Here is a 26,017-nt window from a genome sequence, read left to right on the forward strand (position 1 = left end):
TAAAAACTTGAATGTGAAACATAGGCTCAACGGCACAAAGAGGATCAGCATTTTTAAAGAGCAAGTACATGTAAGCACTATGTTGAGGACTCTACATGTTACATAGAAATGTGCACATACCGGGAGGCCTACTTATTTCTACTACATTTATATTATTGTCTATCTCCCAGACACTGAAGACTTGGAAAAGGACATGTAACAGGTATCCAGTATTGGTTGTGATATCTTCTTGTTATCATTGACTGACACAGTGAAAGCAGACAGTCGTGACATGTGTACAAAGAGAAGTGCTCAGTGGAGGCATTTTGCATTTTCCTACATCACATGATCACAGCAAGTAGGAGTTTATGCGGAAGTCACGGTGTGTCTCCGTCAAAGTGGTTTTCGCAGATATTTCAATACGGTCATGGCGTCTATATAGTGTCAGATTTGAAGCATACATGTACAAGTACACTATCACAGAACAAACAGTATCTGCGAAGTGGGTCATATCCTTCTGGTATACTGGAATCGGCAGAGAAGAGCATTAGGTCCCAGGCCGGTACCAGAGTCAGGCAAGGGGCGGACCGTCTTGTGTTTATCTGGCTCAATATCCAATAATGACATCTCCATTTGTAAAAGCGCCTGCTCTTTGTTGTGGCCATTCTGTCAAAGTAATTTAGCATATACGCATTGCGTTTACAGGAAATACTGAAAAAAAAAACACCCCCTGGTGCGTGTGCTGTGATGTGTGGAATATATGGATCAAACAACCTTTCACCCAGTGTCCTCTGTATATTTGATCCCTCGTATTTACCCCTGGACAGCGCCAAATGCACAACCAGACCCCGAGCGTATGTACGTGTGCGACTGGAAAGAACAGCACACCCGATGAGTGGCACGTTGCGGCAGTGTGCTCATTTATCCGTTGCCTTCTTCCGGGAATCCGAGCACGCCCGAAAAATGAGACCGTTACACCTTGTTTTGGTGACATAAACATTTTTACAATTTATGTAACCAACTCATAGATGAACTCAAGTTCACAGTGAAAAATTAAAATATTTACAAATGTAAGTCATAACACAAAAGCAGATACATCTAAATGTACTCGCTAAATGTACCAGCACATCTCTACATTTAGAAAGTACTATTGCATTCCCTAAATATCAGGTCGATGGTAGCATGAACTTTACTAGTGTCTACGGGATGTGATACTGGCACTTGGGTTAACAATTTATAAAAAGGTGAACAGGATACAAGGAGTTGGGTGACAGTCAAACTGTATTGTTGGTTTATTGCTCTCGCTTCTCTTCATCAAAGTTCAATGTGGGTTTGAAGAAGGTGTAGCTTAACATAATACAACACATAAAAGGTAATGTTATAGAGAGACGAAGTTACATGTACATAAACTACGGTTTGGAAGGACATTGGAAATGCAAGTTAGACGGAGTGGGTACGGTAAGAGTGTATCACATCGCACAACTAGGCTGCACTCATCGGGCCATGGTGGGAACTGTCCCGGGCCACCACGGTGACTAGCAACAGCTAGACAGGGCCAGCGGTATGTTGTACCAACCGCACTGCCGCTCAGACTGCAATGTGATGCGCACAATGATAGAATTGCTGCACTACATTGATGTACCATCGGCTCAGCGCAGAGACGGGGAGGACTGGGGCTAGTTAGCAGGACTAGGATGGAGAGGGACACGGGGGTGTCTCGCCCGGCAATCGGTTCGGACGTAGTGGTGATGGGCTGCTACATTGTACAACTCTCACTAGCACCCTGGGCTCGTTCGCACCACTTTTGCATCGGTCCAAGCTAAGCTAGCTGGGCAATCATGCGGTTACATTGCTACACCATATGAATGGGTTTTTGGAATTACCGCACAACTCTCGGAAAGCTTCCAACCACCGCACTATGTTAGGTTTTGCTCCTGCAACAAGGGTTCAGTCCATCACACCTGACTGACGAGCAAGGGAAAATCTGCTTTATTTATAGGATTCTAGAGGCTTAGGAATTAATAAAATATCAGCTTCGCTGAACAGCTCAACCAATGAAAATCTTCCATCTCAAAGGGTCACAAGACTTCCTCCTAGAGTCGTGTGCAAGAATCTAAGTGTTGTGTGTTAACAGGTGAAATACAAAAAAGAAGTCACGTGTACAAAGTGTGGAGCCAGGTGCGTGGAAGTGCTTACCCGGTCATCTTTGGTGAATGACTGACTATTACAAATCTGAGGTTTCTGAATATTAGCAGTCCGGGTCACCTTACCATGCCCAACCACTTAACCACGCCACGTGGAGGGGAATTTCCGACATGCAGAGAAAACACAAAGACAAACGAGTCAAGGAACACGCGATCACGCCAAGTACAGCATGAACAACTTCATACAAAATTAGCGTCTCTGCTACATTTCCATAATGCACAGCTGGGCTAAAATAAGAAACCCTTGGAATGCAAGGTACCAAAACCAGTAAAACTAGGTGGTGCTTGAATTCCAACAATGAAATTTGTGGGTACACAACAGTACCCAGCCAATACCAGCTTGTATACTTCACCAAGTCCAATTAAACTTCAAAAGGCAGAATGTCAGGGAACAGGAATTTTTTCACAGTACGAGCAAGCTGACCATGTACATGTACATGTTGACAGTACATGTACATGTATTCCATAGCCTTTACATGCTCTCTGTGTGAAGGAAGCTCCCACCACATGTAAAACCCGCAGTACCAGTCTCTCCCCTACCCTGAAAATGGACCATTCTACCCTGTCACATGTCCTGCAGCTGTCAAAAGCACTTGATAATTGCAGTCAACAACTTGACCTCACCGACCCTGCCAGAAACAGAAAAATGGCCATCCCTCCAGTCTAACTACTTTAACCACCCTGTGTACTTCCCTAGTGTACTTCCTAGGAAGTACATGTAGCCCAGTAACTAGTTACTGTGCTAATAAAGAACAAACCTACACCAGATTTTCATGACAGTGGATATCCTGTAGGAAGTTTTTTCTTAGGTAATATCCTATACAGTGCATGTAATAGCCCTCTTTCTTTTTCCCTCACTCAAAGGTTTACACAACTTCCTGTACATGTAAAACATGTACGGACAATAAAACGGTGGACGGGAAAGGGCAAAGAGGAGCTAAAAAGTTATTAGAGGGGGGAAGGAATACTGACACAAGGTGAAGTTTTTAGGGTTGCTTTATTTCCCTTTATTCCAAATGCTTGTAAAAGCCCCCAATGAAGCTGTCCACTCAGAAAGGCCATAAAAGGCTACAATACATGAAAAAACAAATTTAAACTTTGGCCCAATGTACATGTGTGTGTGTTGTACCTGCACTTTGCATGAGTAAGGATGGCATGGAACTACATGTACACGAATTTTACCCAATCTTGCATTGCTGGTTACAACACACATGTATTGTATGTACACACGTATTGTATGTTCACTTACACGCTACATTCATTGGTCAGCACAATCTGTGAGTCAAACTGTCGTAATCTTTTATCCTCTCCCTCTAAAAAGGTGAGTTTGATAAAATGACTTTGTTCAAAAAAACGAACTTCTAATCCTCAAAAGTCTCAAATTTAAATTGGTACATGTACATGTAGTTTGACTTACACCGACAGAAACTTGATCCAAAGTATGGTACATGTACATGTACACAGTACTGTCTGTCCCTTTAAGCAGCAATTGTCAGACGGTGGCAATCACCAGACCTATCCTGGAAGCTCGGTGACCTTCAGGGTCAGCCACAAACTGAACACTTCCTCCAGAATCTGGTTCAATTACAATACAGTGCAGACAACAAGGCAGACTAGTGCTGGTAGTTTGTTCAACACCGGTAACGCACTGCAGGTACATGTATACTGGATGTACAGTACTGTTACCGTACTGTTATCAGTATATGCATTGCACTTACCTTATGAATTAGAGCACTGTAATAGTACTGTGTAACTTGACATTACAAACCACAGTGGTTCTGCCTTTTGTATAAGATCTCACTTTCATTTATTTTGCACCAAATTGCAAACATTCAAAACAAACAAACAGAAATTCTCTCAAGAATTAAGTGACAATACATTTCTTTTCCTTAATTAACCTACATGAAGGTCAGTGGATGTGCATGTACACACGTACATGCAGCTTAGAACATGGAATGTACCAAAGTTTAACCCTAACTGCAGCAGCCCTTTTGGCTAGGATACACACTCAATCATTCCAAATCCGTTAACTGCCCCCATGAAAAAAAAGGGTAGAGCCTCAATCGTCCCAAATCCTCCAAATATTGTTTTGAATCTGTTCTAGGCAGGGGTGCCCTCTGCCTCAATGCCTCGGCAATTCCTCTCATCATGTTGAGGCAGTGTGCATGGTATCCTGGAGCAGTATGGAGGATTTACACACAAATGTGAGTCATGAATTTATGCATGGCTGGAAATAAAACAACACAAGGTCTAACCCACAACCTTGAGACAATGCATCCTTCACAATCAGTCATTCAATTTGCCATGCAGCCTCAATCTTCCAAAATCCTCAAAAAAATGCCTAGAGGACTTTGAAGGATTGAGGAGAGTTAGGGTTAAACTCCACTTTCCAGCATGTGACTGCCTACAGTGTGTTGCTGTGAGTGCCAACTTACTGATAAAAGTATGACTAAGTTACCCATGACCTGTTCTCCCTTGGGCCCGGGGGACGAGGGGAGAAGAAAAAAGCATTCAGTTTCAGAGCAGGGAGAGAAAAAGTCCCAATGATTATTCCGGGAAAACCCACAAAATCAAGAAAGGACTGAAAACCCAATCTACATGTCAACCTGGGAGGGACTTGAACCTTGGACATCAAGAGGAACGCGAGGAAAGAACTACCATGCTAACCAGAGGTCCTGATGATTTTTAACTTGATTGACAAAGGTACATGTGTGAATGGAATAACAAATGAAGAACGTCCATGTACATGTGGATGTAGTATCAACCCAGCCCTGTGATTTTTGACATTTAGCATATCTGATAACCTCATGATTTCTTGTGACCAACCAAGTCAGCATAATACATGGTGAATTCCAAGGTGTCACATGCACAAGCCATAAAATTACCAGTACAAACTAATAACGATAACTGCACTGTAATTACAAAACTTTTTGGCTTGCCTCGAAATCAAGAATGCCTCAAAGCCCTGATAAGAAATAAATATTTCCATATTCACAACTATAGTATTAGAGAAAGCAAGTACTGAGACATGTACATGTAGCGGTACATGTACATGTATAATACAATACAGACCAGTAGCCTTCACAGGGATACTTGGGTTGGTCACATCATAACCTCCTTCCATATAGCTATGCTCCTACTTAGGAACTCAGCTCTTCACTTTACACAATAAACAACATGCCCAGACACAAACAACAAATCACCACTCTCCCCTCATTCTTGTAAAGGACTGCCTTTCCTCAAGTCCCACGGTCCTGGTTTTTATTTTTGCAAGGCAGGTACAAGTACCAGCTGGGCTGGTGACAAGGCAAAGATGAGGGGATCCCTGACTGCTTGCCTGGAACTTAGTGACTTGTTTACGAGCCTGACATCAATGGCACCTCCTTGGGGGCATTTGGACTGGCAATAGGAAGCTTTTCATTACACCTGGTCAATCAGAACACCCAGCTTTTCAGAAGGTTCCACTTCACAAAGGGGGAAGTCATGGACACAGCACCTGCAGAACATCCCCTAGGTACCACACTTGTTTTTGGTTTCTTGAGAATGGTTTTGGTCAATGCCCAGTTCCTTTCTTTTCTTGGGTATTTTTGGGGGTGGTAGGGCTGAGGTGGGAGGGATAATATTCAAAGATTTTCTAATACACGTGTAAATGTTGATCAAAGAAGATGGCCAAATTTGACACGAGTGGACAACACACATCAACATTGTCATACAGGTGCATGTGCAGGTATTTCCACTGATTGAAGGAATCAATTTAATACTCTTCAGATTTTCTTTTACGTCGGCCAACCATTTTGCTATGGGATGAAAATAAGGATGAAGCTACCGGTACAATCAATGCAAACATGTGGTAGTGTTCACAAAAGAAAATAGTGGGATATTCCAGCTGTCATTAAAGCCTAATTTTCAAACTTCAATGTGAAACATAGGCTCAATGGCACAGAGGATCAGTATTTGAAAGATTTTTTTAATGTGAAGGACTATAAATGTTGCAGTAATTCCATGTACATAAGCACATAGGCCTACTTACATGTATTTCTACTACATTTATATTATCGTCTATCTCCCAGACACTGAAGACTTGGAAAAGGACATGTAACAAGTATCCAGTATTGGTTGTGATATCTTCTTGTTATCATTGACTGACACAGTGAAAGTAGATAGTAGTGACATGTGTTCAAACAGAAGTGCTCAATGTAGGCATTTTGCCAAGGTCTTGCATGCCAGCATTAGTTAGACCTGTTCAGCTTTCCCTTGTTTTGGTGACAAACATTTTCACAATACATGTACATGTAACCAAATTTGGCTTGTACACTCATGTGCTAACCACTTTTTATTTCTGAGAAATGTTGAACAGGACGGACAGACACACAGACAGGGAAGAGGGGAGAAGTGGCAGTGAGAATTCAGTTTTATCGCTTGTCTCCTTGTACATGACTCTTTTCCTTGACTCCTGCTACCCGTTTTCCACACATGTCTACCCAAACGGAAATGGTATTGTTCGCTGCTGGCCAACCAACACAGTCTCCTTTCTCCTTTGTAAAGAGCAAACACAAAAAGCATATATAATTTTCGCATCACAGCGGAACAGGATGCAGAAACCGTGGCACTTTTAGAGTTTCTTTTTCTCTTGCATATGTCACAAGCCCATGATTGATAGCTGTTTGTAAATTACAGAGACATGGAGATTGGGGCAGGGAACTACCCATGTGGAAGTTTTTAGAGTGATGGAGGTGTAGGGCCAATCTCATTCAAGTCCTGGGCACCCAACGGGTCAACAGATATCAGTGGCCTCACAAAGGCCATAAATGCACCAGATGCAAATTAAGGACAGCATCTGGTGACAAAGCCATTGTTATGTTAGTGCATGATATCATCTCACTGCCACATGGCACAACTTGGTCTGTTCTATTAGCTACTGAGGTCAAAGGATATTTTGCCATAAAAACTTGTTGCTTCACTCAGAGAAATATACATGTACATGTAATCTTACATTGTATTAACTGATAAAACTGGTAATAGGGATCACTAAAGGCAAGCCATTGTCCCCTGTTTGTTGTCTTAAATAATTTATATCATTTATTTGTTTTTTATCTACTGGCTTTGAAAAGGGCTGTGTGTATTTTATCTTTTAAAACAGACAACAAATTAATTAATCTGACCAAATCTTTTTGGGGGCAAATTTCAGAAATTTGAACTAAAACAAAATACCATTCTGTCATCCACTTCCACCATAAGCTTAAGCTACTAGTTTGGTCTAGACATCAATTTGGCTGAAGGACTCAAAAAGTTTACTGAATAAATTATGCACACATGTTTATGTACCTACAACGTGCCGGGAATACAAACATTCCTACTAAAAAGTGTAAGTACATGCCATCACCTGCTAAAAGCAATTTTTTGTTCAGTACTTCTCATTTTAGTTGGCACGAGACAGAGCATACCAAGTTATTTGCTTTGATGTACCGGTACATATTTATGTTATCATTCAGTTTGACATCCTCATAGAAATGGGCATTACATGTACATGTACTGGTATGTGTTGAAAAAGTTAAGGGTTGTAGGAGAGTCTTTTATGTACACCAAGCTGTTGCTGACCAACGTGTTCATGTACTCATCTGGATAGCGTCATTTAATAGCATGCTATCATATCTCAATGCACATGAATTGCCAAATGTACAGGTATCAATCCGGTTCGTAAGTGACTGCGTCACAAAGGCGGACATGTCACGATTTACAGGCTCTCATTGGACAATCGCTGAAGGTGCGCGTTAACGTCCGGTTCCATGGTTCCATGTAAACGGCGATCAATGCATGTAATCCTATGTGCAGTGGGCATGGTTCAAACTGAAGTGACGTCACACTTACGAAGCGGATATACATGCACATATAATGTACATGTACATGGTGCACTTGTCTAACTGAAATGTGGCTCTGACGACTCATGCTCAATTCTTGTGAAAGCATAAAACAAGAACATCACTCTCAACATTCCCATGCACATGTACAGGTAACGAGTCCCTGATCACTGTGCATAAATGTGTGTGCCGCTAGCACCGATGACGAGGACAAGCAGAAATTGGATCCGCCACTGCAAAGGCATTAATATTTCACGAGAAAAAAAAGCCGCGCACTGTATGTGCACCCAAGCACACACTGTGTAAACAGGTTGAACATCACCAAGCTGTTGCTGACCAACATGTACATGTACCCCATCTGCATAGCGTCATTTAATAGCATGTTATCATGTCTCAATGCACATGAATTGCCAAATGTACAGGTATCAATGTACACGTATGCACAGTATGTTGATAGCACCAACAACCTGAATGCGTACAGTAGGTTCTTGGCATGTAAATGTATGTACAGTATCTATGCCCACTTTCACCATCTCTGGACACAACATTATATTTTCAAATGCTACGGCGGTCATTTCTGTATCTAACCTAAAAACTTTGCTTAATAAACAAAGGTTACCTGCTCAAACTCTGATTGTCATGCTAACCAAAAAACAGCTAAATACAATCCCAAAACAATATACATCACATGGAATTTTGGCTGGTTAACTGATTTATCAAGCAAAATTTTGTGCTTAAGCAGCTCTATGAAATTAGCCCCGGCAGATACTAACACCACTTTTGGAAAGGTAATGCTTGAAGTTAAATCACAAAGTGGCAATCACAACCACTTATAGCAAAGGAGGAAGATTCTCCCCAGAAAAACATGAAATTCAACTTTCAACTATTTTCAGTAAGCCATTTCTCTTGTTTTCTTCCCTTGTTTCCTTCCCTCCCTGTCATCTCTCATATCTTAAATCTCTTCTGATAGTCAAGGTGCCATGTCCCAACCCCCCTTTCCCTTCCAAACGTCAACTTGACTGTCTTGAAGTGTTTACTTACGATTGTCATTCTGGAAGTCGGGTACAAACTGCTCTGCTTCAGTGTCCAAATCACAGAGACCTGGAAAAAGATGGAGATCAAAAGAAAGACAAACTGAAATAACACACACTGACAAACAATGTGCAATTGAATGCGTGCAAACCACACATATCTTGCTTACTGGAAAACAATACAATGTGAGCTCCAAGAACATGTACACAATAAAGTTATGGAATGTATGTGTAGCCACTAAGTTACTAACTGGATAGGATTTAAAAGCAGCTATGGCATTGACACACTATATGTATAGGCACTTGTAAAATAGGAACTGTCCCATCATTAAAATATATGTATTTGTAAATTTTCTAGAAACATTTCATTATTTGGAACAATACCAAGGCATGAATATTAAGCCTGTTTCAAAAGGAATCTAATTTCTGCCCACTTCGAATCTCCACATGGTTTTGTGATCAGGCATGTAGAGAAATTTGGATTCATGCCTTAACTTACAGGTGCAGGTGTATCACTCATAGGATGCAATATATTTGTAAAAAAAAAATCTAAACTTATACACATAAGTTATTGGGAGTGTGTATGACCGTGCACAAAATGCACTGAAAGCAAGAGTTACACAAAAACATGTACATGCACACACAAAAACATGTACATGTACATTCAATTACACTCTTAAACTATGAGACTTAAGTTAAGCCTTCTTAGAAGATTACAGTGTCATATTTTTCAAGCTCTTGAAGGCAAGAGCTGGCAATCAATTTAACATCCACAGAGAAAAGTTCCTGTTGACATCTAATCTATCACTGTTTCTAAATGATCTGTTTTAACCCATCCCACCCTTTCTCAAACATGAAGAGAGAGAGAGAGAAAGGAAAAGAAGGGAAAAAAACCACATCGACTTGTGGTTTGATTGAAGGGGAAAAAAGGAGGTAGCTGCACATATATGTACAATGTACATACAATGTACCACCTTCCGTTTCACACATCTTTGGTCAACCCAAAAAAGTAAAATGTTGGACATTTAGATCCTTGCCCAAATACCCAACTCCCAAAAGACGAACACTGCTTTTCCTACGAAACCAGCATTCAAGGCCCCAAGGTGTGCAAATGCTTTCAGATTAAGATTTCAAAAGGAGAAAAAAATTACTTGGAAATTTGCCCTAAGCATTTTTTTTTATACAGTATGCATCCTTTTGGATAGCAAGGCTCCCCCCTTCCCTTCTATAAAGGGCAGCTTTGACAAATGGCCAGATATGCTTATTGCCCCCTTGAAATTCTAGCCACTCCGGTCGGGAGATCGGCAATGTTTGGGTAAAAATAGAACTTATTTACCACAGCCAAAACTAACCTTCCAAAGGAGAAGGCACTAGGAAAATTGAGAACATGATCAATATCTATTCAACCACAAATAATAACAACAGAACACACACAACACACTAACATGCACACAGATTTTATTTCTTGTCTTTCTTTTACTAAATGCTGAAGCTGTCCATGAAGATCATTAATATGATAAATACTGGTACAGTACATGTACTTCCAAGATTCAAAGTCCCCCCCAAAAAAGTCAAGTTGTATTGACAGAATTAACCTAGCAAGACACAAACTAAAATATTTCCATAACATATCTGAATAACTACACAACCTAAGGGCTTATTTGGTTAAAATTTACCTCATTGAAATAAAGAATGTTACAGTCTTATTAATTATCTCTTGAATATCCCATTGCCAATTACACAACCAGGTAAGTTGACGTATTACAGGCAGTACATGCACATGTCCCTACCACAAGCACACATATGGAAAGTAAGGAAAAGAGATAGGAGGATTTATTTTTAGGTTGCAATCTTGGCGCCAAGAGATCTCTGACCGATAAGGTGTTTATGCCAGGTCTTGGTATTTTTCCACACGTTAAACCACTTCAATGCAACCTCACGTAGTTAAATGGGTCAACCTACAGGTATCGATCGCAAGTGCTTTCTTGCATTTTTTTTTATCCAAGACACTGCACTTCTTGTGCTTGCCTCCAAAGGCATTCTTACGGAATTAGAAACCTGGTCACTTTCTCATATGTATTTATTGGAATATAATTTAAAATGTTAACATTAGTCTAACAGCAGGGTTGGCGATTGTTCATTTTTTTCCCACACAAAGGCATACTTTTTATTTAACTGTAGGCAAATCGGCCTAATTATCTAATCCTTTAGGCCGAGTAGCAAAAACGTTGTCCTCCATTTTTTTTCCCTAAAAGAGGAGGTGGTGCTTTAAATTTTTTGTTTCTTCAAAATGGCTGAAATTTGAGATTTCTGGCAATCTTTAGTTCAACAAAATGTTCGTATGATAAATGAAATTGTGTTTACACCACACTCTTTGTTTCCACTGAGTACACCTAAACATACAGTCATAGCACAGACTCTTATGGGTGCACTAAAGCGCAACGCCAGCTGTGCGATGTTGAGAGTTACCAAGGGAGTCTGAACAGAGAAGTGAAGGACTCGCACGGATGTCATACAGGCAGGTAAGTGTCAAATAAGTGCAGTTCCAATGGATTGTTGGGGAATTTTTAAAGTTTTTTTTGTACGCGTTGAACTACAGAATATATCCCATTCTGCCATTACTTTCACTACCACAACCCCAATGTACCCATTGTGCATACCACAGTATTTCAGAGGGAGTAACATCAGTTTGTGTACTTCTTGATCATCTGCACTAGACTTCACCAAGTTGTGCATAAATATTATTTTGTAAATAAATCCACCAAAAGTATTAAACCAAAAAATCCACAAAACTAACACTGGATTTTTGAAAAATCTGGAAATCCGGAAATATCCAGAGGAATTTCACCCTTGATTATAAAGATAGTGTGGTAAGTACAAAAGGTCCAAAAAAGGGGCCAAGGAACAATTTTTAAATTTTACTTGGCCTTATTAATTTTGTTACACAATCAAAGTAATTTAAATCAAGTAATTCCACTTAAATCAAATTACAGCCAACTAATAACCACTTTTAAATTTTAACAGATATTACCCAAACCCAGTTGAAATGTAGTATAGCGTCTACAATGTACAACACCTGTAGACAGTTCCTTCATAGATGTAGGATACAAGTGCAAGGGTAAAATACCATGTTTTAAAAGGATATCTACTTTCTTTTTCAAAAGTCCAGTACTGGTAGAGCTGACAGGATTTTCTTACAATGGAGTTAAAATGAAGGACCAGTAAAACAAATAAAGCCCTTGGCCCATCGTCTACATTTACTAATTGTATGCAAATTACAAAATGCCGGTACTGCGCTGTGCTGTGCTGCCGGTACTGTGCTCTCAGGCTCTGTTTGTAAATGGCAATATTGTTCACAGGAATTGTTGTGAACTGAGAACCAGTTCATTGTTTACCCATGACAAAATCATTGTCAAAATGTACCCAATTTAAAACGATTTATCTAATGTTATCACTCCACATGGTGACGTACCGGTAGGTTTGTGATCCAGCTCCTTGCTTATTTAGAGAAGTGACTTGAGCTTGCTGAACACTCACTGCTTATTATTGAGAGAAGTGACTTGGGCTTGCTGAACACTCACTGCTTGTTATTTAGAGAAGTGACTTGGGCTTGCTGAACACTCACTGCTTGTTATTTAGAGAAGTGACTTGAGCTTGCTGAACAATCACTGCTTGTTATTTAGAGAAGTGACTTGGGCTTGCTGAACACTCACTGCTTGTTATTTAGAGAAGTGACTTGGGCTTGCTGAACACTCACTGCTTGTTATTTAGAGAAGTGACTTGGGCTTGCTGAACACTCACTGCTTGTTATTTAGAGAAGTGACGTGGGCTTGCTGAACACTCACTGTACTAATGTACATACTGCCATGACTAATATTTCTCATCCTAACAACACTGAGATTAAGCAGTTGTTCAATCCAATTGCATAGTTGTACACTGCACATCACCATGATAAAACTTAGAGGTGGACACTTTAAACAGTTAAATTAAATCTATTATAAATCAGTGACTTAATGCATTGAATACAACAAGCTGATTTTAACAAAGCAAGTTGATGGAATTGAATCAAAAATCTCTGCCAACCTGGAGCGCTTGTTACATGTGTGCACCTGTACAGTACTTCTTATCAATACTGTAAGTACATTGTACTCGTGCTAAAGAGATGAGGAAAACTTGCCACTTACAATGTGCATACCTTGGAAAAAATTTGCGAGTCACTTTAAAGGAGAATATTGCAAATTTTTAGCTCGAGAAAAAATTAACAAGTGAACTAATATGTGCTTGTAATATGTGCTTTAAAACTATTAAAAGACCTTGATCGTGAGACCAAATTTCATACGTGTCTAAATTTTATATGACACTGAAAAGTGTTTAATACTAGCCAGTTGGTGCTTTATCAACCGTTTAAGATCAGCCAGTTAGTGCTTTATCAACTGTTTCAGATCAGCCATTAACTGTTTAAGCTTCATTAACTGTTTAAGATCAGCCAGTTAGTGCTTTATCAACTGATTCAGATCAGCCAGTTAGTGCTTTATCAACTGATTCAGATCAGCCAGTTAGTGCTTTATCAACTGCTTAAGATCAGCCAGTTAATGCTCCATTAACTGTTTAAGATCAGCCATTAACTGTTTAAGCTTCATTAACTGTTTAAGATCAGCCAGTAAGTGCTTTATCAACTGTTTCAGATCAGCCATTAACTGTTTAAGCTTCATTAACTCTTTAAGATCAGCCAGGTAGTGCTTTATCAACTGTTTCAGATCAGCCAGTTAGTGCTTTATTAACTGTTTCAGATCAGCCATTAACTGTTTAAGCTTCATTAACTGTTTAAGATCAGCCAGTTAGTGCTTTATTAACTGTTTCAGATCAGCCATTAACTGTTTAAGCTTCATTAACTGTTTAAGATCAGCCAGTTAGTGCTTTATTAACTGTTTCAGATCAGCCATTAACTGTTTAAGCTTCATTAACTCTTTAAGATCAGCCAGTTAGTGCTTTATTAACTGTTTCAGATCAGCCATTAACTGTTTAAGCTTCATTAACTGTTTAAGATCAGCCAGTTAGTGCTTTATTAACTGTTTCAGATCAGCCATTAACTGTTTAAGCTTCATTAACTCTTTAAGATCAGCCAGGTAGTGCTTTATCAACTGTTTCAGATCAGCCAGTTAGTGCTTTATTAACTGTTTCAGATCAGCCATTAACTGTTTAAGCTTCATTAACTCTTTAAGATCAGCCAGGTAGTGCTTTATCAACTGTTTCAGATCAGCCAGTTAGTGCTTTATTAACTGTTTCAGATCAGCCATTAACTGTTTAAGCTTCATTAACTGTTTAAGATCAGCCAGGTAGTGCTTTATCAACTGTTTCAGATCAGCCAGTTAGTGCTTTATTAACTGTTTCAGATCAGCCATGAACTGTTTAAGCTTCATTAACTGTTTAAGATCAGCCAGTTAGTGCTTTATCAACTGTTTCAGATCAGCCATTAACTGTTTAAGCTTCATTAACTGTTTAAGATCAGCCAGTTAGTGCTTTATCAACCGTTTCAGATCAGCCAGGTAGTGCTTCATCAATTCTTTAAGATCAGCCATGTCACAGACTCTCAAGCAACAGGAATGGCTAAACTATTTTTTAAGATGCGCCAAAAATTCCGCTGTGCAGAATTTATAAAACATATTGGATAATGGAATTTGAAAATATTTTTCCAATCATTAATAAAAAAAACCTAAATGAACAGAGAGCAAGAAAAGAATATTTTTGATATCACATTCAAGTTTAAAACTATTAAAAGACCTTGATCGTGAGACCAAATTTCATACGTGTCTAAATTTTATATGACACTGAAAAGTGTTTAATACTAGCCAGTTGGTGCTTTATCAACCGTTTAAGATCAGCCAGTTAGTGCTTTATCAACTGTTTCAGATCAGCCATTAACTGTTTAAGCTTCATTAACTGTTTAAGATCAGCCAGTTAGTGCTTTATCAACTGATTCAGATCAGCCAGTTAGTGCTTTATCAACTGATTCAGATCAGCCAGTTAGTGCTTTATCAACTGCTTAAGATCAGCCAGTTAATGCTCCATTAACTGTTTAAGATCAGCCATTAACTGTTTAAGCTTCATTAACTGTTTAAGATCAGCCAGTAAGTGCTTTATCAACTGTTTCAGATCAATTAATTAATAAATATAAAATGTATGCTAACATGCATCAAATCAATCTGTAAACTTTTTCAAAAGTACTGAGGGAAAAAACTGTTCATCCCTTCATGATTCAATATCTACAACAGGAATTCTCCGAATGGATATTTTCCCCCTTTCGCAAGATACGAAAGGTGTCGTCCATCACAAGTCACAAGGCAAACACTTTCAAATCCCCATCGAAGTGACTGCGATGGCTGGTCCTTGGTCAAGTTGCACGTGACTTGTTATGAAATGGGACTTAATACACGTAGTGTTCTGAAGAGCCATCCACTGCATCTTCCTCTTGCTTGGAAAAAAGAAATGGTGGCAAGTTGCTGTGTTGTTTTGCAACACATCTTGCACTTTGGATTTGTTGAGTGCCACACTGCACTTTCATCCTAAGTAACGAGCAAGGATTTTTTTAGTGGGAGGGTGACACAATGAGAGTTCATGAAATTCCACTCAATTCTGTACTTACAAGTATCACGCTAATTTAGCGAATTCCAGTTTATAGTCTTTGAAGGAGGGAGGGGTTTCACTACAAGTGTTTAACCTGACACTTACTTTACCTGTACATACATGTACCAGTGTGTACATGTATGTGTACAAAGCGTTTGTTACTGCAATTAATTTCATTTGTAGAGGGGAAAAGCAAAAGGAATAGCATGGATATGCAGTACATGTACAATGTCCATGTAACTTTCAACACACTTGTACCGTAACAAATGAAAATGTAACTTATCATGCATGCAACTTCTATGGCTTCTTGCTGTACATGTATGTGCTTGTATTAATTAGTATCAAGCTACATGTATGACATAAAAGTAAACAACAGGCCTACATGTCCTGGTAAAAGTAACATACATGTACACATTGCATTTCATTCAGTTACGTGTAATAACCGAGTTTGAAAAACAAAAATGCAGGGCTGCACAGCTACCGTCCATACTTTCACATACTCTGGTAATGTAAGTGTACAAATAAAGAATATTGTACCGATAGATCAACAAACTAAACAAATGACAGATACTCCATGGACATGTACAGATAACCCTTATTACTTACAGACCCATCTACTGTCACCAAGCAAACATGGACAGGCAGGGATTAATCATTGCATATGCTCAGGCTAAGATTCATTTTTTTTCTCCTTACATTTTTTAATGAGATGTGCAAGTCGTGTTTGAAATCACGGTCTCATGATGATATGGCCTAATGGAAAAAGTGAGGTGGAGTGCAGTGCCATTGGCAAAGCAGACCTGTGGAGCCTGAATGTTGCCGCTAGCGCTGAACGGACGTGCATTTCTCAGGTCATAAAATTCACTGGAGAGTCTGCTGTTGATGGCAATGAACAAAAAACTGCTGTCTCAACTTCACGACAATTTGGAGGGAATAAAAGTAAACTTTTACGATCGATTTTCTTTTCATTAAATGTCAGTCTCATCGTACACAAATGAATGACCATCAACAAGTTGGAATGTTGCAGGGCGATGACGCAGTGCTCTATATGTACCTTTACTCCCGTGCCCTCTTGTGGTTTAGGCAATGCCATGAAAATTTGCCTTTGTACAGGTAACACACTAAGTAGACCAAAATTATGACTGGCACAGTTTGTAAAACCACACACTTTAACCATGTATTTACTGGTAGAACTATTCGAACTCTTTCCTTTACATGAACTTTAAATGATAACAAAGTGTTGAGTAATCTGTTAACATGGTACAATTGGAGAAGTTTATTTATTGGTAATGCTTTAAAATATGGAAAATGGTAATACTGTTACTGACCTCATTATCATTTGCATTTCTGTAACAGTAAGTTTGGTTATGAACAGTATAAGAAATAGATACATTTTGTTTCTAATTTTTTGACAAAAAATTATTTTTCTTTATGAACAACAAATAATAACAGGACCAGCCTGACCAATTTCAACTTTTAACTTTAAGTGGAAGTGACCCACTGTCAAAAAACCCATCCTGTCATGTACATACAACACAAACCCAGAAACGGAGGCCAGCCACATTAGCATTGTTTCCCAAACGGTTATACATTTCTGTGAGTATATCAACACCAACAAAAACTTTTTGAGGTTTGAATGAAACAGAAACATGCTTACATACATGTACCCGGTGCCTGTACTCTATGTTCCAGTGACGTTTCAAGATGTAGGCCTACACGTACTTTGTGTCTGGGAGATGTTAATAGTTTTAATTACAGGTTTTTGCCCTTACACCAACATACAAGTACAAGGTATGTATTCAAAAACACTCTGTGTTTATCCGAAAGCTTATGAAAAATTCACAAACTTACTCCGGTGGGACTCAAACCTGAGACCTCCTGAGTATGCAGTGTTCATGAGTAAGGACAAAGACCTGTAATTAAAAAATTCCTGTGAAGTTGTTAGTCCCTTTTTGAGGTCAAAAAACTGGCAGATCAAAATTTGTCCATTAGTTTCGACATTAAAATGGACATTGTTTTTAATTCAAAAAAGAAACTCCTCTGTGGTCTCAGTCCGGCCACAACCTTCACACTGATACCATTCACATGAAGAACAGGTCTAAGAGTGCTCAAGACATGGCAAAAATGTACAACCACCAGGGGGACACTGCTAACACACTGGCCACTTTACTTTGTTTTATGCCACACATCATGTCAAAGTGAAATCCCATTAGCACAGGGTAGCCAAAATTTACAGTGTACCCACTATTAAGTGATTGAGGTCAAAGTGAAAACTTTTTGTTGAACAATTTCGACTCAAACTCAGAAACAAATAATAAACAACAAAGACGAGATTATACATTATGAATGGAATAGACAATACCTCCAACTAACTATAAAAAACTCAGTTGAAAATTTCCTATCTGTGCATCTCTTTAAAGCAGACATTCCTTTCTAAAAAGGGCAGTTTTGTGCATTCACTAAGATGTTTTGAACAAGTTTTATATCAGAAAAAAACATATAATCACACCACACATTGTTCATACGAAAAGCCTGATCAACCAACACACAAGCTACAACAAACAAATCTAGCCTCTTCTGATGTACAAAAGAACCTGCTTAACAAAGCACCACAGCAGTTGTCTGTGCATGACATTTCCTGTGCCATAAATAAACGGTGTAGTACATGTTTTCAACATTTCAAAAGCTGATTGGGACTGGGAGGATTCATACAATGTACATCCACACGGCAGTGTATTATGCACTTGATAATGCATTTGTAACAGTCCTGACAGCATTAGTGCACATCACATTCAAACTGTAAAAAAACTTCTGGTGCTGGAACACCAGAGAAGTAGATGTACGGTACACTGGATCAAAAACTACATAGCATGCATTTACTCTGCATTGGCATGTATCGTAAAACCTAATGAAAAGATTGAAAGTATAATTGCATGTATAACATGTAGGACCTGTAAAAGTAATGGGTACTCATTCCACTTCATTTTAATTAGGCATATGTACATGCACATGTATGTGTATGCATATTCTGTAAAGGGTACATGTACATTTAACAAAACACTCATTACTCGTAAGTTGGTATGTCTTCCGAAGGTGAAGCACACATGTATTGCAGGTGTACCCTCAGACAGCATGTACATGTACTGAACATGTTTTGTACCATGTAGACTCACTGTACACAGTGACTGTGCTGGAACATGCACTGGTACAATATGAATACCTGTAGATCACATACATTTACATGCAAATTCCTGAATAGTGGTCCATTGATTTCCTATATTGCTATCAATACCCATGAGGGGACAGGTGATTCCACTGTCATTCACAGCTTCACCTGGTACTGGGAACTGTACATGTACCAGTACTGTTACAGCCAGATATTTTCTTTCTTTCTTTTCACAAGTAAAATTTTTCTGACCCCTTCCCTCCTTTTCATTGGTATCACCAGAGGGGGGGGGGCAAATTACATTCAGACAAGGACAACTGCAGCAGAAGATGACCACAAGACAAACACACACAGGACCCAAATCCCACCCCAGCATGCCCAACTTTGCCTGTCCACCTCTGACCTGTTGACAGAGTTGCCATACAAACCAAGGCTGCCCTGAGCTACCATGTCCAATTTTCCGAGTGGTCCCCTAAGTGAAAACTTCCTAGTTGAGCCCATGCACTCAAGCGTTCAGTCTTCCCATTCATCACACAGCTAATATGTACTGGTACAACACACACATAGCTAGCTACATGTACAGTACATGTACAGTACATCCAGATGGACTGTGCACACAGCCATCATGCCCTCTGGCACAACCAATCTGATCCGTGTTATTGTCCCACTGTTGTACCTGTAAGGATGTATAATGTGAGTGGAAAGAAGCCAACATGAATGGCTTTTCCCCATAATAGCAGCGATAAAATACAGATGCCCAACTAATGTAAAAACCAAGCATTTGTAGTTCATTCGCATTATCGGTAAAGGATACCAGTGGCATGTACCGGTATGTACATGTACACAGATGTAGTATGTAGCGGTATAGCAATGACCTGCATTAACGGGTAGCACAGCAACTTAGTAACCTACTTAAGTAAAACACGGATATGTGTATGTAGTACCTGGATACCTGTGAAATTTCACCCACAAATTTACAGAAAAAGTAAACATGAGAAATGGATTCAAAATTGTCATTTCTGCCTTACCCAGATTCATCAACATCTCAGTGCAAACTTGAGATCTGTTTCAGCATTTCATAGCCTGGCTTTTACTCGTACATGTAGTTTAAAATTCCCCCACAAAATCCTTTCAAATGCTTTCCTTTTATTTGTCTCAAGGGTTATGCTACATGTACTTAGTGATCTGTAGAGACGGTTACAAGTACCCAGTCCCATATTTGAAGCGTGAGTTGACATCAGAAAGGTACAAGTAGGCCTATGGTACTCAGGTACACGTACCTGGTTCTGATGCACCTGTAGCTAATCATCCATACATCTAATCACAGCTTGGCATGATTTTTATTACAACTGTGGTTAGGGTTCAATGTTTCTAAACAAAATTGATTTAAATCTCATCAATAAGGACAGTGCGCAGTACTTCTGGAAGAAAGTCTAGACAAAATTTCGAGTGTGACGAATAAGAAACTACCTAATTCACAGACAGAAGTTGTTTACATTCTATAGGGGTACAAGTACATGTAGATGTACAAGCATGTTTATACCACAGGTCTGTCTCCAAAGAATACGAGTGAAATGTAATAGATCTCAACTAGATATTTTAGGCACCCTCTGCCTCAATGACTGCTTTGAAGTTCAAATCCTGCCTGTTGTGAATGTTTTGAATCGCCTTTTCAGTATTCGGTCAAAATACATCAATTGACAAGAGAGGAAGTTTCTAAGGATTTGTAGCATGCGCACTTACGGATTTAAAAAAAAAAGCCTTCCCACAAAGCGAAATCCCCCACTGTCGACACAATGGTAGGTTCAGTGGGGATTCCTAGACAATCTTCCACCTGCTCAAGGGTGCAAAACAATGTTTCATTTTTCCCGATGCTCAAGTAAAAGGATGAGAAATTCAGCACATATGCACCAATATTTTGTTTCTAGCAACACTTCAATCTAGTCTGTAGGCCTCCTCCATGTATAACTATGAACTACAAGTGTGCAAAGGACAGACTACCATGTACCCAGTATGTGTACCTCACCCCATCTTATCATGAACACCTCCAAATATTTTTTTCTCGACAATTCCGTTGACAAAGATTTGACAAATTGAAAATATGGTACATACCATCAAGCCACTCATCTTGAAGCTGATCCAGATCTTGAAACAGTTCTGAAGGATTAAAACAGATGACAGGAAAAGGGTAAAGTAATGAACAGAAATTATTCATCAAATTTGCATTTTTACTAACATAAAATATAAACATTCATCACATACTACTGCCAATTGAAGTTAAGAGTATAGGTTCATAATTAACAAGGCTGAGTGTACATGAAATGCAAGTTCTCTAGACTCTGCTTTCAAAATCTGTCGAAACATTCTTGAAGTTCATGCAGTAGACCACTGGGGCCAATTTCATAGAGCTGGTTAAGTACAAAATTTGCTCAAGCATGAAAAATACCTTGCTTGACAAATCAGGTCACCAGCCAAAACTCAATGTGATGTATATTGTTTTTGAATGGTATTCACCAGTCTTTTGGTTAGCATGACAATCACATTAGATTTTGAGCTGGTAACCCTTGTTTTGTAAGCAAGGTTTCTTGTGCTTAAGCAAAATTTTGCACTTAAGCAGCTCTATGAAATTGGCCTCATTGCAAGCAGGGCTGCTTTAGTGCTGTATTCATTGCCCCTGCTTGTACATGTATGTGAAGTGTGCTAGATCTCACAGTGCACCTTTTTAAGATTACATGTACATGTAGGTTTGTACATCAATGCCTTGTTTTTCCAGACAAAAATGTTACTTTTGGCTTAAATGCCATTTTACCATTAATCAGTATACATGTAGGTCTGTTTTCAATCTTTTGCAGCACAACTCTGCAAATCCACAACACCTCCCAGACAACCATGGGGCAAACCAGAGACAAGAATGGACCAATTTGCCTGCACATTGGTGCACTTACTGAGTTTAAGCTGCCTGCAAGGAGGGTGTGACACAATGAATGAATAGCTACCCTGCTAAAAGATCCAACAAACTCAAACAATCAATTGCTGTAGGAACTTGCGGGATGTTCTGCAGAACATAAAACCTAAGGGGTTTGGGCTATGTATCACAAAGTTAAAAGTGCCTGCATGTCAGCTCAGGATTGAAACCGCCATCTTGAAAACGACATTCTAATCGTAGAAAGGTACTATGCTCTGTCCCCCATTCGAATGTTATTCGATGACAAAACCCTGTTGCTTTGCTACATGCATTTCTCATAATCTGGCAGTCCGTTTAGACATGGCCAACTCTCTCAAGGTATTAAGTCACGGCTCCACAATTTTGCTGTCCATTTGTCTTGTCCCTAAGAAAAACATAAGGCTTCCTCCTTGCACTTTACGCTGGCCATTACGGATCAATGCATCGACCCTAAAACTAAACACATCCAGCTTCTTCCCCCCCCCACTCCACTCCAGTCTTGCTGAATTCCAAATCTAATAATGACGAACAGGACCCCTTAACGCAACCCTAGTCTCTTCTGCCCTGTCCAGCCACGTAAATTATCGGTGGATGTTATTTCAGAAAACAAAGCTGACCAACTAGCGAACTACAAACCATGTGGGAAAAAAAAGCTGGCAAAAAGCAAGGAAAAAAAAGACTGTGTAAAAAAAGCTGAACGCTTCACTGCAGCAGGCACTATTACACTAGCCTGAGGCGAGAAGCTTATGCATTTTAACACACAGGTGCAATAACATATTATTATACACCAAGCTTGGCACCTGGCCAGTGAGAATGGACTTAATGCACCGTCATCCATCCCATCCATCACCAAATCTTACCAATTTTGGGATCGTTTTTGTGATCGAGTATCTACTCTCCTTGTTGAGGAGATATACATGCAACATAAGAAAAAAAAAGCAAGATGTGTACGCACATGCAGGTATCTGCTTGAAATCCCTCAGAGAACTGGCATAAAAGTATGTTGTCTCAGACATGAAGCTAAGCAAGTTGTAACTTGTCTCTAGGTTCTCTGGCCCTCCTTAGGCCCCTCCTCCCAATTGGACACCCTCCTACATCATGTGCAACATGCATTAGTCCCTTCCCCCTCCCCTCCCAGTTTCATCTGTACATTTTTATCTCCTCCCAGGAATACGGTTGTGGTTTACCTGAGGAACCACTGAGTAAATGTCCAGCTAATTTGGGCTCATCAAAGAATATTGCCGATCAGGCCTGGTGCCACTTTCATACTCATGGGTATAGAAGGAGGAGAGGCAGGTCAGGTTAAGTGCTTTGCCCCCTCATCTCTCTCCCCCCAGCCAGCCCAAGGCCATTTCTACACAAGACACGGCCTCCCGAGTCCTCCCATACACGTACATTTTCACTGGCTGCCGAGAAAACAGACCGAGAAGCCACTTTGAAAAATATCCCCAAAATAGAACCAATCTGAGACCCGTCTTTGCTACTTCACGCAGATAAACCTCAGTGCGAGAATCTCTTTCCCCCCCCTTTCCCTTCTCAAAGAAAAAAGGGCAAAGGATTTCAAAGACTGTAAGGTGATCCCTCCCAGCCTTTGGAAACCAAGTTTTGTAATTATTGATGCAGATTGGGACAAATACCCTTACTGAGTTTCCCTCAAGACTCCTGAATTGTAACGTCCATCAAAAGAATGTTTTTTGAATGAGAGAGTCACAGCACCATTTTCCTCTTTCTTAAAAAAAAGTAAAACAAAACATCAAAAAAGGACCATTTACAAAATACGAGGATGAAATTTCACAAAACAAGAATGGCTTCAGCGTGGGCTTTTTTTTTACAAAAGAGGGAGTGAAATAAAATATGGGCAAGAAAAAAGTGCCCTTTCGGCTTTGGTTTTCACGGCAAAGGGCTACTGAGTCAGATTGAATATCATTTTAATTTGAAATGGCACTACTGTGGCTGGATCACTTTTCTTGCACTATTCACTCGCATCCACGTGTTATTTAGAGATCTTTCACTCAAAATGTGTTTACCAGGAAATTCAACATCAATTAAGCTAAACCAGGCAAAACTGCTTGTCAATTTTCAGAATTTTCAGGGTTTCCTCAAATTACATGGGGTAAATGAATGAACATGTACATAGTGAGAAGCCAACACTGAGTTTTTCAAACTTCATGCTGGGATTATCATAACAAAGGGGCCTCTACTGCAGAATTATTTTTGGCCTATTATTTTTCAATAAGACAGGATGCATAGGCCAAATTTTGAAATTAGATCATGCTACACTACATATACAATACTGCCTCACCAGAATCACTAGTTGTGCTAAAAAGGAGGCCTATATGTACTTCTTTGAAGCCCCACTGCAGAGTGATTATCACCTAATGGACTGCACACTGTGGCTACCGCCAAACCTCTGCAAAGTGCAGACCTGATAACGTTTAAAATGTATGTAAGTACAAAACCAAGGAGTATTAATCATGACATGTCTTACACTGTCCGCCACCAGTGACTTCTGGAATGCTCAACAGCCCCTGCAAAAACATGTCTACCAGTACATGGCAGGTTCCTCAATATATGGACCATTAGATAATGTTCAACTTTGGGAGTTCATTTTTCCTGAAGTAAACAGCCGTGAATAAATTCCCAATGTCTGATGAATGAGGGAAGTAATGGCTGATATCTGGAACAATGATGACCGTGCCCATCTTTTTACTTAATCGGAGTGATTAATTAAAGTCTCGAATGTCAGCATTTTTGATGGACGTGAACAACCTGTTGAAATCCTAGCCAACAAACTTACTCAAGAGTGCTAATGCCCGCGGTCATTTTACACAGGTTTATATGTGGTAAAAGGTGATAATGTTTACATATATTAAAACCATAATCACGAATTTAAAAAATACATGTACCTTTCACAAATAATCAAGACCCGAAGTTGGCAGTCGCGAACGTCATTTGATTCTGTTAAAAAAATTTGACTGCAAAAAACAGCAAGTAAAATCAAAATCAATGTACAACACAAGCTTTTAAAAAGTGCAAAAAAGAACCCCCATACCATCATCCTTTTACGACTGGACCGATCACTTTTTCTTCAAGTACATTTCCAAAAACCGCAGTCCAAAATACCGATTGTGGCAATTTTGCGGCTTCCGTCAATATTTCACAGTGACAGTAGAGAAACGTTTTGCTGCATCATGGGCTGTTTGACTTTGACATCAACCCAGATAGTGTCTCTTTTTCATTCGATATTCATGAGCCCCTCCACGGAATGGCGATGCTCCAGGATTTTTCTCTTCATACCAGGGTTTCTCATATGAAAATCTGTCGTACTGAATGACGTTTGCGAAAAAAGACGTCCGAGACATAAAATGATGAAAATCTAATGCTCTGAGTTGTTTATTTTGATTTATTTTTCAGCGGGGATATCTCCAAAATAAGCGGCAAAATGAACATCGCGCATGGAATTTTCAAGCAATACATGTGACAGGGTTTTCGGCATTCTCGAACGTCATGCATTTTTGTCGAAATTCTCGAACGTCATCAAAATTCTGTCAAACAAGACGTCTGCAACGAACATATTGTACTCATGATACATTTTTGATGCAGCTGAACTTAAAGATGTTTTTGGTGGTTGAAAGGTATAAGGCCTGGCAGATACACTGTATGCTGGTATAGTGAGAGTGATTATAAACGATAAGAGAATGAAGAGAGCCAAATCTTTCTTATCATTTTCCATCAATTTTGTACTTTTTTTTTCTGTGGCTTATATTTTTTTAAACTTATTTCTTAGGTGGTTTAAAATACATCAGTTGGAAATACTGAATTTTCCTTGTTGAGAGAACTTTTGAAATCAAATCCTTTGGTGAAAACACTTGGACGTAAAACTTTAAATGAATTCAACTCCATTTGATTTGCACTGGTAGCCAACCAAATGTCCACCATAAGTACATGTACATATTATGTCTAATTATCCCCATATAATCATTTTTATAAATCTGAATTGCTAATTTTTTTTCCACAAGATCAAAGTCACTCTTTTAGAAGTTTTGAAAAATGACAAGCGGAATTGAATTTTGGTCCATTTTGTGAAGAACATGTATGTACCTGTTGAACCATCACAGAAAGTTATTGCTAGGAGGATGGGAACTGTTGGCTACAAACACCAAAGATACATGTATATCCTACCATTCATCTTAAAATTATCCTACATGTTG

The 26,017-nt window shown here is 39.3% G+C and overlaps 1 protein-coding gene across 2 annotated transcripts in view; it reads right to left on the reverse strand.

Moving 5' to 3' along the window:
• LOC110986610 (ETS translocation variant 1-like) overlaps window positions 1-26,017 on the reverse strand; it is an 89,999-nt gene that overhangs the window by 37,621 nt on the left and 26,361 nt on the right. For both annotated transcript variants that reach the window (XM_022248611.2, XM_022248612.2), the window contains 2 exons: window positions 20,975-21,019; window positions 9,083-9,142 (listed from right to left, as the gene is read on the reverse strand). In XM_022248611.2, the coding sequence (XP_022104303.2) occupies window positions 9,083-9,142; window positions 20,975-21,019 (105 nt within the window). The remainder of the gene's footprint in view (window positions 1-9,082; window positions 9,143-20,974; window positions 21,020-26,017) is intronic.

Source organism: Acanthaster planci, linkage group LG08 (assembly GCF_054643075.1).
Source record: "Acanthaster planci isolate LZ-2023a linkage group LG08, COTS_SCS, whole genome shotgun sequence".
Classification (NCBI taxonomy): domain Eukaryota; kingdom Metazoa; phylum Echinodermata; class Asteroidea; order Valvatida; family Acanthasteridae; genus Acanthaster; species Acanthaster planci.